At 36.5% G+C, this 13066-nt stretch overlaps 1 protein-coding gene across 3 annotated transcripts in view; it reads right to left on the minus strand.

Annotated features, from left to right (window-relative positions):
• CROT (carnitine O-octanoyltransferase) overlaps positions 1-12587 on the minus strand; it is a 25359-nt gene extending 12772 nt beyond the window's left edge. For 2 of the 3 annotated variants that reach the window (XM_081343774.1, XM_081343776.1), the window contains exons 1-10: positions 12443-12587; positions 11791-11889; positions 8986-9109; positions 7118-7242; positions 6412-6593; positions 3547-3671; positions 1802-1910; positions 990-1083; positions 792-917; positions 129-230 (exon numbers count right to left, since the gene is read on the minus strand). In XM_081343774.1, coding sequence (XP_081199900.1) covers positions 129-230; positions 792-917; positions 990-1083; positions 1802-1910; positions 3547-3671; positions 6412-6593; positions 7118-7242; positions 8986-9100 — 978 coding nt within the window. In that variant the 5' untranslated portion in view covers positions 9101-9109; positions 11791-11889; positions 12443-12587. Of the gene's footprint in view, positions 1-128; positions 231-791; positions 918-989; positions 1084-1801; positions 1911-3546; positions 3672-6411; positions 6594-7117; positions 7243-8985; positions 9110-11790; positions 12290-12442 lie in introns of those variants that run through there. The other variant, XM_081343775.1, reaches the window with a different exon arrangement.
• Between the last annotated feature and the right edge of the window lie 479 nt (positions 12588-13066).

Below are 13066 nucleotides of genomic sequence, written 5' to 3' on the forward strand. Positions count from 1 at the left end.
TGTGATTTATAGATTATAAATACATTTATTGCGACATTAAAACAAGCAGATATTTCTTAAGAATGGTTGTAATGTTTTTAAATAAACACAAGAGAAAAAAATGAGAAATGCAAAAAGTACAAACTCACATCACAGTTGCTTGCAAAACAACCATTTGAGAAGACAATGAAGTTATAGGATTTGTCTCCCCACCGTAACGTTGGGTTCCCTGCGAGTGCCAATCTGGTTATCTAAATCAAGAATTAGCATAATTAGTTTTGAAAGAAAAAGTTGTCACATTTGCCATTCAAAGACTGAAAAATGCTCACTGGGATACCCTACTTTTCATGTCTTGACATCACTGCAGGTTGAATTGTGACAGCAAGATCTCCATCTACCATAGGGTTCTTCACCTCCAATACTATCTCCTACAGCATCTTCAATTTGATCATCACTTTTAAAATTGCTATCTATAGATACCAACCAGAAGTGCGACATTGCAGCCTAGCAGCCAACAGTACCCTCTTAATGCCAAAGAAGACCATTTAGAATACTGAGGCTGTTTTTTTTTTGAGAGGGGGAGTACTTTAGAAAATTCCCAAGGGGAAAATGAATAAACAAACTTTGCAGGCACATATTTTAATTTTCAAAACTTCCAAAATCTATCGCCCAAACTGCTCAAGCTTCACCCATATTTATTATGCTGCCCTTAGTAAATTACCAATACAAGCCTAATACAAAACTGCAATCCTACCCATGTTTAAAACTGAGCAGACTAGTAAGGCTGGCGTGGACTTTAACTCTTTAAATACCTCTGTATAATCTTCAGGTGTAGCTTGAGGCTTTGAATCATCTAGACATATTACAAATAAGCTACTCTGTATTGTTTCCAACAGAGAGAGGTTCTTTGGATGAAGTCTAATAAGATAATCCCGTGTCTAAAAGGAAAAAAACAATTATTAAAATAAAACATCAATTTGCACCAAATGTCTCTTTTAAAAAATCCACACCTTTGCCCATGAGATTCTGTCTTCAGATGTTAAGGCAGCCAATCCTGGCCCTTCAGGTTCATTCTCACATTTCTTCTTAATGTAGGAAAGTTGTCTGCAAATAATATAAGTAAAAATACTTAACACTTCCAATGCAAACTATCATGCAAGACAAATCTTTTTGGTGTTTTTTTTTGTTAAATCACCATTTCAAGTAATGAAGACTGAAAATATACCAAGTTTCCAGGTCTATATTAACTAAACTAAACATTCACAGTTTCTGTAAGTTATTTATCAAATATCAGAAGTAGTACATATAAGATTAAGATAAGAAAACCTAAAAAGAAAACACTGACTGTGAATTACAGTCATTTAGTAAGAATGCAATCTGTATTCACCACAAAATGAATATATATATATATATATATTTAATTTAATTTTTAATTTTATTAGATTTATATACCGCCCTTTCCCGAAGAACTCAGGGCGGTTTACAGGGTATTTTAAAATCACACCAATACAAAATACAAAAGTTAAAAAACAATTAAAAAGATTAAATTATCCCTGAAAATAAAAACCCCAGTTAAAAATTCTCAGCCTTTAAGTATAAACTATACTTAAGTATACATAGAAGCAATTTAAAATAACATCTGATAAATATTAATTCAAAGCTGAATATGCAGCATCTCCCTCTTAGGTTTTATACAGAAACTCTTAAATTCCCTCAATCTTCATTGACTACTTCTTTCTATAGAGCATATTTGGAATATCAGTATAATTATAATTAATGTCAAATTTGTATAGGTTGTTTTTAGAAGGTATTCTAATCATACCTAAAAAGCTCTGGTGGGCTCAGAATATGACCATCATGTAAACTATTGAATTCAAAAATTCTGCCTTGACACAACACTATCAAATGAGATGGACATTCACCTTCATTCTCTGAAAGAAAAAGTTTAATTCATTAATATGGACATTTGTATAATCTTCATGAAATGCTTCCTAGGATGATGAGACACACACAATAACCTTTTGCTGTTATTAGCCATGTAGGCCAGCATACTGGAGACTTCCGATTTATCTCAAATGAGCTATATCTTCACCTTTTAGCAAGATAGTAATTATCTGCAAGCATATGAAACACTGTTACAGGTTATCCTCAATTTAAGACCCTGGTCAGCGCCTTTAGTACACTGCATACTTCCTTTTCTAATCATTTTTGAAGTTTTCTTGTTGGTTAAACATTTGGATTAATACACTTTCTGCACTAGATGAGTTTCCTTCAATCCTAGTGAAAGAAGTTTCAAATACACCTTTAAGGACTTAAGTAAAATTAAGACTAATTTTCTGCATAGAAATGTAGCAGTATAGTTTGTCCACTGCTTCTATTGACAAAGGGACACGCTCTTATATTATTTTTAATTTTCTGGAGGGCCCCATTATTACGTTAAAGACTCATTGTTTATTCATTACTTGAACCTCTTCACTATAGTGTTAGAGGCACTAGTTGCCATGGTGCTGGTGATTATATATATGGCCAGTTGCAATCATGTCCATCAACAATTCTGGAAGCTAATATCTATGGCATGAAATCAAGAATGGACATCAGTAACTGCTTCTTCTTGTTAAAAAGTCTAGGCACTCACCACTCAACTGAACAGTAGCCACTGTGGAAATGGAGTGGCAAGAGTGCTACAAAGAGTGCTAGCAAGATCGTCATATAAAAATGCTCTCCATAGCAACTTGAATGGGACAGAACAAATTAAGCCAGACATGTCAAACACAAGGCCCGGGGGCCAGATCCGGCCCGCGAAGTGGTTTCATGTGGCCCGTGAAGCCATCCTGGAAACAGTGAGGAACGGCCCCCACTGCCTTGGCCCTGGCCCAGAGACCCTCCTCCTGCCAGAGACCCTCAGATCTGTCCCACTCCTGCCCAGGCCCCCATAGGCACCCTTGATGCGAATGATGTAGAGCTGGCCACGCCCACCCAGTAGGCCACGCCCACCCAGGCCATACCCACCCGGCCCCCTGAGGGCAACTGCAATGCTGATGCGGCCCTCAATGAAATTGACACCCCTGAATTAAGCCAATACACTTTTGTGCCACATTACAGATTAGAGGAAAATGTGTAAAAGCAGCTTGCCTAGTGACTCACAAATATTATCCTGCTATGCATTTTTATTGAAGAATGAAAAATTCTTCAGTCCTTTTAGTATTTTTCACATCAGCTATCTTACTAAAAGGAATCAGACTATTTGTCTGTCTCCAGATATTCATACTACGCACTAAATCTTGGACCAAAGTGTACTCTTCTATACTGTAATGAGAGTAATTATTTCCAATGAACTCTTATTTTATATTTGTTTACAGTGCCTACTGTAAGTTATGGAGTAGTATACAAGCCTAAATGCTGTTGCTATTGCTTCTAAGGTTTCTAAGCTCTACTAGGTTTTACTCCCAGGTATGTGGTTTAGACTGCAAACTAAATATACCTGTTGATCATCCATATATATGGGATAAACATTATATACAGTACATTGTGGCCACTTTCTTTGATTCATAAAGATATATCATTTACCTGTTTTGAAATAATTAGTAATGGAATCTTGAATAATGCCTGGCACCTTGCAAGTGCAAAAAAGCATTCGAAACTGATCCATGTCCAGGGGCTTATTGCCGGATCTATGTACAGCCATCTTTTCCCTGTAAGATAATTAATATATAAGTTATTAAAGCTGCGTGGATAGGCATAAATTTATAACCAAGATCTAAGCCAGCAGTTCCCACTTTTTTTGTAATATTTTATTAATTTTCTATTCTTACATTTAAGTATTTAAAAAGCAACATGGTGGCTGGGTTAATCGATAATTCAATAACATATAAAAATCTTTAGTACAAATCTCAAGCTACCACATCAAATATTTCCTCTCTTTTTCCCTTAATATCTACTGTCCAATATTTGAACTAATACATTTCTTATTATATCAATTAAGTAAAAATAGCATTGTTACATTTATCAATAAATTTTTAGCTTACAGATATCCTAGTTACTTTAACATTCAATCTTTATAGACAATCAATGTCCTGTAATTAGTTTTTCCCAATTTTTAGTTTCCCATCAATATTTAAATTTAACATTTGATATTTATAATTTCCAAGTTTTAGGTAACCAATTTCCTTTATCACAATTCATATCAAAGTTTATTTCCCACCATCATACATCTAGTTAATAATACAGTATAACATCCTTATTTTCAATTAATTTCCAAATGTCTTAAATTTAATGACCAAAATTTCCCCTATTTCAACATCAAATATTTCCTTTTTCCTTTAATATCTACTGTTTCATATTTAAGCTAATACAGTTCTTATTATATCAACTGAGTAAAAACATGTTTATTACATTTATCAATAAATTTTTAGCTTATACATCTTACTTTTATATTCAGTCTTTATAGACAATCAATATCCTATATATTTGTTTTCCCCAATTTTTAATTTCCCACAATATTCAAATTTAACTTTTAATATTTATACTTCCAAGTTTTTATCTCAATTCATAACAAAATCTAGTATTCAAAATACACATCTTGTCTATTTGAGTATATTCCATTTAAATTAGCAAAATAAAATCCTCTCTAATAAATCAAAACCCCAATTTTCTTCAACCTAATTCTGGATTTCTTCCTTTGCCAGCTCACCTTCTATGTCCATTCTTTTAAGTCATCAAATAGATCTCCTCTGTTGCTATATATATTATTTGAAATAAAAGAGACCATTCAGTCACCATTTTTTTTGGAAGGGCTAGCGAATCATCTCTCTATTATTCCAGATCCCCATAGTTGTCCTGATATGGTTGTCTTCCCTTTGGTCTGTTGTTCTTCTTGCTCCTGAAGTTTCTTCTTCCACTTCTTATGTTCCGATTCTTTAATTGTAGTCCAAATTTGTGTTCGTATATCTAAGCTGACATCTTGTTCTTTTTTGTAGCGTCTTATTTCATCACAAGCTGAAAGAATGTTTTCATGTATTGCTTTCAACATAAAAAGAATCTGTTCCTAGTCTTCATCCACATTCTCTTAATAGTGTGTTAAATTGAGAGCTTTAAGTCAGAGAATGAAAATAATTTTATAACTGAGTATAGAATACAGTTGAGCTTCTCATAGCTGATATTTGTCAAGGTTGAAAAAGTCTTATCTGTAGTCTGGGCTTCAAGTCAATTCTCCTTTAGACAATAAGAAGTTGTAATATCAAACTTGGCCACAAGTTGTCACCAATGCCGTTTGAGGTTTTTTAAATCCAAAATTTTTATAATCCTTTTTCTAATTTTATTCCTTTTTTGTAAATAAAAACTAATCTTCAGTAAAGGTAAGAAATCCTTTGGTCCCCAAATTTTAGAAGCATATAAATCCAGTTAAATTAAGGTTATTCTTTCAGTGTTTTAACTCCCCTGGATAGTCAGTCGCCACTACTCTTACAGGGTGGGATAGAAGTTCCCTTCCTTCTCTCCTCACAGGGAGATACTTTGGGCAGCTTTTACAGGAGAAGAAAATACTTAGGATTGAAGAGAGGTTCAGATCTCACCCAGTCTCTTCCACACTGCTTTAGAAGTGCCTGGTGGTAAGTTTGACTTCAGTTGTCTGTAGCCTAGTGACGAGCCATATTTCTATGGCCAGTCTTTTGTCCGCCGGTTTGGAGGGCTGCCCCGGATCAAGAGGAAGGGCTATCGTCCTCCTGCGATCAAGCGGGGGTCCCCTCCTTGCTTGTCACCCCTACAAGGCAAGTCTTGACCCTTTCCAGGATTCCCCAGCAGAGCAAAACCGAATGCGGAAGATGGAGCTTGCCTTCCAGCGACCGCAATAGCAAACCGGAAGCTGGGTCCCAGTCTTTTCTATGTCCCTTACCCCTAGAACACTTGATATATTCTCACACCCATTACAAAAGTTCAAAATAACGGCAACAAATTGTGCATATGCAGTATGATTTTGAAATTTCTAAACTCAAGTTTTCGCACCCCTTGGAGTATCGTCTCGCACCCTGGTTGGGAACCTCTGATCTAAGCAAACGCTATATTTTAATATGTTTCAATACTATATATTCTGAAGGCCTAGGCCCTATGATGTCTTTCCATATAATGTGACATAAACAAGGCACTCAAATCACAACTATTTATCCTTTTAAAAGCACTATAGAAATGCCCACTATTCTCTCAGGCTGTTATGCTTATGCTTTACTACAAGCAGTGGCACTTATTCCAGAAGCTATAATTTGAAAGAAGACAGTAATGTGCTTGGATTTTTTTTCCCCTGTTAAGAGTTCCAATGGTGTAATTTTATATATGTTAAAAAATAAACTCTAAACTTATAAATTATGTTAGCAAGATCTCATAATAACATGACAAATAACCATAGCTATAATTACTACATTGTGATTTTATATTTCTTACTTTCTCATTTGTTCCCAGAATTTCAAGATGTGCCAAACACCTATGCATCCTCTTTCTATCTGAGTCCCTTCTTTAATTGGCCAATAATGTTCAAGAAAAGAGCCTGGTCCTCCAAAATTATGATAGATTTGTGTTGATAAACGAGTTTCAAGATAGATCGCATTCAGCCACCATTCTTCCAACTGAAAAAGCAATTAACAGCAAAATAAATCCTTAACATAGTTATTTGTTAAGTTCAGGTTCTATTCCATGGCTGACATTAAAAGCACAACAGAAAGCATTTGGCACAACAAAGAAATATTACATATATGATGTTCAATCAGCAACTCTTCACCCTACACTACAGAACAATAAAACTTAAAAATAATTTCAGATCTATTCAAAGAGAAAATATTTCTAGTGAGATTGGCTATTTAGAAAAGCAATGTTTGCTATTGAATTAGTTTCTGCTATTATTATTTTTACTCTGACATTCAGTATCATAGGGACTAGAACCGAAACTAGATTCTACTCGAACAAGACTTGCTGAAATATTACAATAACTACAATGGCTGGATTAACATATTATAATAAAGCATTGCTTACACATGACACAACATGTTAAGCCAAACCCACAAGCCCACATTATGCAATGTGTGAACACTGCCAATATATTCTTATTATTATACACAGTGACTGGGAAAAATGGCTTTCTTTAAAAACATACCCAATTTCTCTTCAATGTAGCTCTTTTAAGTAATTTTTTATGCAGTTCCTTTCCAATCCCATTCTCAAATCTTCTGACTATGTCCCGAGTTCTTTGATACTCTTCTTGATTTAGGAAAGGTTTCACTGCACAATATAAACGGTTGAAAATATCTTTTAAACACATTCACTTCTTTACTTCAAGCAGCATTAAGGCTTCACCTTTATTATAAAACAAGTTTCAAATAAACAAACAAAACTTCTAAAAATCACATATCATTTGAAATTTATTTCTAGCTCTCAAACAGAAATAGCTATTGTCATAAAGGTAAAGGTTTCCCCTGTCCAGTTGTATCTGCCTCTAGGGCAGGGGTGTCAAACTGCTGGCCCGCGGGCCAGATGCGTCATGCTGAAACCACGCCAATCCCATTGCCAGCAATGGAGAAAAAGTTGTGATATGTTGCCACACATCATGTGACGTTGCGAGTTTGACACCCCTGCTCTAGGGGATGGTGCTTATCTCTGTTTCTTAACCAAGGGAGCCAGCATTGTCTGAAGACGTTTCCATGGTCAAGTGGCCAGCATGAATATACGTCAAAAGTGCACAGAATGCTGTTACCTTCCCACCAAAGTGGCACCTATTACTTACTTGCATTTGCATGCTTTCAAACTGCTAGGTAGGCAGGAGCTGGGACAAGTAATAGGAGCTCACCCATCGTGTAATGCTCATGTCTTGAACCAAGCTGTCAGCTTTTTAACTGACAACTCAGCATCTTTAACTGCTGAGTCATCATATTTGCCTTTTGTAGCTTTTTCTTTAACTGGTTTGTAAGATAAACATTGTATCCTGAACATGTATATCAGTTAGCTCCTTAACAAATGAATGTTTGCTTTCTAAAACTGAAATGAAAACCTGCCCCAGAAATCCTATTTTATCTAGCATTTCAATTGGCAAATTCCCATACAGGACTCTACAGATATAAGGCCAAGTTCCAAATGAAAGAATGTGTTAGGCACATATTACAGAACACAGAGAAGAATTATTGGAAATTTGGAGAGGATTGCTTATAAAGCATACATGTCTTTATAGGGGCACAGATTAACAGATTTTAGCAACAGCTGGAACAAAATTGTGTTTGGTAAAACTAAAATTTTAGCCCATTAATTTTCCATTTACAATAATTGCTACAACAGTTAGAAATTAAAACCACCTTAGGTTTAAAATAATTTTCAGTTTCTTATAACAATATGTTGCAAGGATTCACAGACTTCGCCACTGCAAATCTTAGACTATGACAAAAAGTCTTTATTCAGGGCTATTTGATGTAATGGTTAAAGCCCCAGGATAGAAACCAGGAGATTATGAGTTCTAGTTCCTCCTTAGGCGTGAAAAACAGCTGCGTGACTTTGGGCTTAGTCACTCTCTCTCTCACACACACTTCACAGGGCTGCTGTTGTGGGGAAAATAGGAGGAGGAGAGAGGGTTAGGAATGTTCACTTTCTTGAGTTACTTACAAAAATATTAAAATATTAAAACAGGACTTAAAATCTAAATAAATAAAAAAAATATCATAAAAAGAATGGAGATGGAATTGTTATCTAACATAGGGTGAAACTCACTTTTCAATAGTTTTTAACTGCAGAGTCTATATACAAATTAAATAAAAATTGCGCAAGAATACATTCCTGATACCCTTCAATACAGGAATTAAGCAGTGGGATTTCTTATGATGGTACAGCTAAAGAAACATGAAGGTGTTCTCATATATTATTATCCGTCACAATAAACACTGATCAATAGAAAAGATTGCTAGTTTCCTCCCCAGCCATACTCTAGAGATAGAATCAAAAGCAATCTTCAAGTCAATGAAAGCATCATAATGTACATACCTGCATCAAGATATTTCGTTAGGGATTCATCAAGAGGAGGAACAGGCAGTGAAGGCAAGGAATTCTGATACTGAAACGTACGTTCTTCAGATGAATCAGTTAACTGGTTTTCCATTATGTTGATCTATAGCAAGTAATATTTTTCATTTTGACATTTGTATTAATGCAAATTGCTTATCTTTTAGTCTTTACATCTTGTATATTTATTATGACAGCAAAACAGGAAGAAAAATTAGTTTCTGTTTACATGGCTTTCATATCCAGGGAAACATAGTTTAACCAATTCTGATTATTCTGTTACTTAAATATATATAGAGTTCCTCCACTTGTTCAGCTTTTTTATACAATAATTAAAATTTGCTTTACTTCTATTAGTGTTTAATATGGACTCGGTTACAGTGGCAATGAATGCATTATTGGTAGACTTGGAAAAACAGATAAGGGATATATCATCTTGGGGGGAAAAATCTAACTGTGGAGTAAAAAATTATTTGATTACACATAATCATCATAATCAATCATCATTAAGAGTGTTATGTAGGATCAGACATCTACATCTAGAATTAGCTTCCAGAAAACAGACAATACTCCTTACAATTCTTTAACATGTTAGAAGACTATACAACTTTCCTCTTTTGCAAGTTAACAAATCAGCTTTTTTAAAAAAATCAAAATCCTGCTGTTATAGTTAAAAGTTCAAAGTCACATCTCTGAGGTATGAGAGATCATATTTCATCAGGTCTAAAAATAGCATAGGTAAAGGTAAAGGTTCACCCGCACATGCGTGCTAGTCGTTTCCAACTCTAGGGGCCGGTGCTCATCTCCGTTTAAAAGCCGAAGAGCCAGCGCTTGTCCGAGGACGTCTCCGTGGTCATGTGGCCGGCATGACTAGACGCCAAAGGTGCACGGAATGCTGTTACCTTCCCACCATAGTGGTCCCTATTTTTCTACTTGCATTTTTACGTGCTTTCGAACTGCTAGGTTGGCAGAAGCTGGGACGAGTAACAGGCGCTCACTCTGTTATGCGGCACTCGGGATTTGACCCGCCAAACTGCCGACCTTCTGATCGACAAGCTCAGCGTCCTAACCCACTGAGCCATCGCGTCCCTTATAGCATAGTATTTGATTAATAAGAACCATGGTTCAAAAATATATTTAAACAAGCATTTTATCAAAGTCTTAACTGGAAGAATACTCAACTATTTGAACTGTGTAGGCTGTTGTTTTTCTATTTTTTCTTATTTTTGTATAAACTTACATAAAGATACAATTTAATTAGTCTTTTGATAATGCATTTTCAAGTGTCTTTGGAATTCATTTTTCCCTTCATTTTTGCATATATTAAAATAATTTTAAAATATTTTTCTTACTGTCAATCTACTGTTACTGTAAATATTATAAAAACTGCTACAGAAAATTGGCTAGCAACTATGTTTTTTATAATATAGTTCTTTTAAGTATTTATACTGTTTTTTTTAATGAGTTGCAAAGGCTTACTATAACTGCTCTTTCCACTTTTGTTCTATTCCTGCTCTTATCTATTATACAACTTCAGATTCTCTGCATCCTCCAAGTTAGGCTTTATGTCTTCCTGGTTTAAAACTACTAAATTCCCCCTGTCCATTTTCTCTTATTTTCTTCCTAATTTCAAACCTGGCGTGTATGTCAAATTTAATATTGTTTTTGTAAGCCAAAGTTTCAGAGCATGGATAATTTTCTATAACCCAAAAATTCAGAAAAATTATCTAGAAATGCTAGGAGCAATTACTGAATAAAAGCATTATTCCTCTAAGAACATTGCATCCTGGTCAAATACATACACTATGTTTTAAAGCAGGGGTGTCAAACTGCCGGCCCATGGGCTGGATACATCTTGCCAAAACCATGCCCACCCCAGCTCCAGCAGTAGGGAAAAAGTTGCAATAAGTCACGACACATCATGTGACATTGCGAGTTTGACACCCCTGTTTTAAAGCATTTACCTTTATCCAGAATAGCTTTAACATGCTGCAATTCATAAAAATACATTAATCAAATAATCTAACCATATTGGTCTTGTATTATAGCCACAGCTGGGGCACAAAATACTATTTTATAAATTTTGTAAGTTGCAATTACTATAGAGTAAGAATGTGCACATTCTGGTTTTTGTCTGCTACATGCTCAAATTAAAGAATGTGCCATATAATTTTTTTTTATTTTTTAATCCATTTATATCCCGCCCTTCTCCGAAGACTCAGGGCGGCTTACAATCTAAGCACAAATCAAATGTGCTTAACCTTTGCCCCAATTCTCTCCATTCCCTTTGTTTACTAGCAATGCACTCAACAGCCCTATCCAGTTTCACTGCTCCTTATCATGGCACATTAAAAGAAGTTCAAGTGTGCTTTTCCAGAATGAGAAAAAGCACCTATGGAATTACAGCTGAACCTATTCTGCCACATTATTACAATGTAAAGGGTGAAAACATAAAAAAACACCACCTGCTGAGATTGGTATTCATTCAAAGCTCCCCCACTTTGTGTCTTCCAGACACATTAATCTTTAATCACCAATCCTGGTTTACGATGAGAGTTGATAAAAAAAATACTTGGAGCCTCATATTGGAAAACACAATCTCAGTATTATCCTAACTGATCTCATGAACTTTTTGGAAGTCAGTTCAGTACAAAGTTTCTTAAACCTGTTTTCTCTCAGGATCCCTTCCCACTTTTAAAAATTATGAAAAAATTCCAAAAGAACTTTGGCTTGCATGGGTTAAGTAACATTGATATTTACCATAATAAAAATTTAAACTTGACTCACATTTGCTGCCACTTCTCACGACTCTTCAATGGGATTTTAATCGACTGTTTTTCAACACAGGATGGCAAATAATTTTGATTTCGAAGCCCAGTAGAGGTTCTTGGGGGGAGAAAAAAACTCAAGTGTGCTCGCATTATTTTATTAAGAAACAAAACAAAACACTATTCTACCCCGTAGAGGAGGATCGCATATTTTTAAGGAAAGTGGTGCCCGAGGTCCTAGTCGAGAATCCTTTATGACTTTTCCTTAGTAAATATTGTCAATGGAAGAGAATTAAGTTTTAAGGACGGAATATTTATACCCAACAACGCCCAGTGTTTTTCTGTGGACCAGCAGTAAAGGCACGAAGTTCCGTCTCTGAGCGTTCGTGCAAAGAAGCGTTTCTGTTCCAACAAACCGAAGACGCTCTACTAAAAGGTCCAGCCCCCAGAAGCTGGTGGCCTGGAGAGCGAGAGTTTAAGGCGAGGGCAGAAAGAAAAGTAGAGCAATAACCACCCTCCTTCAACCAAAGGGACCCTGGAGAACTAAGGTAGGGCCGACAACAGTCTTTCCCTGCTCGCACTCCCACTCACGGCTTGGCGCTTCTCGGGACCCGCTCGCCCGCTCAGGTCAGACCCTTCCGAGCTCCTCATAGCACACACCCCCCCCTCACCTTGCCTCATGCCCACGCCGCGCTCGTCAGTCCTCTCCGAGGCCTTTCGGCGCGTCTCCTCAAGTTCAGTCCAAACAGTGGCTGAAGAGGAAGCAGCAACTCCGCTCCTCCTCCTCCTCCTCCTCTTGGGATCCTCTGCTCTGCACTTCTGCGCTACATTTAAACTCACACGAAAGGAAGGCGAGGAGGAAGCGCCGACTCGCGGCCCCTCCCTCTTCGGCGGGACCAAAAGGGAGGGGAGAGGGCTTTCAAAGCTTCTCCGGAGCCCAGGGAGAGGCACAGTTACGGATGCCGCGCTTTCGGCTTTAGTCGCCTGACTGGGGATACGGTGTAACTGCAACCCTCATTTTGTCCACGACAACATTTCTCAACCTGGCTAACTTTAAGATGTGAGGACTCCAACTCCCAAAATTCTCCAATTAACAAATGCTAGTGAGGGATTCTGGGAGTTGAAGTTCATGTATCTTCGAAGTTGCCCAAGTTGAGAAACATTGGTCTTGGACGGGCTCTAGGTCGTTTCAGCCAGGAATTGACAAGTCCAAACTTCCTGAATTTAAATTCTGTCAGATAACAGATCACCTGCAATCTATCTCTGCAGACTTAGCAAGAACAAGCAAGCAACAT

This window comes from Vipera berus (assembly GCF_964194415.1).
Source record: "Vipera berus genome assembly, chromosome: Z".
In the NCBI taxonomy this organism is placed as follows: domain Eukaryota; kingdom Metazoa; phylum Chordata; class Lepidosauria; order Squamata; family Viperidae; genus Vipera; species Vipera berus.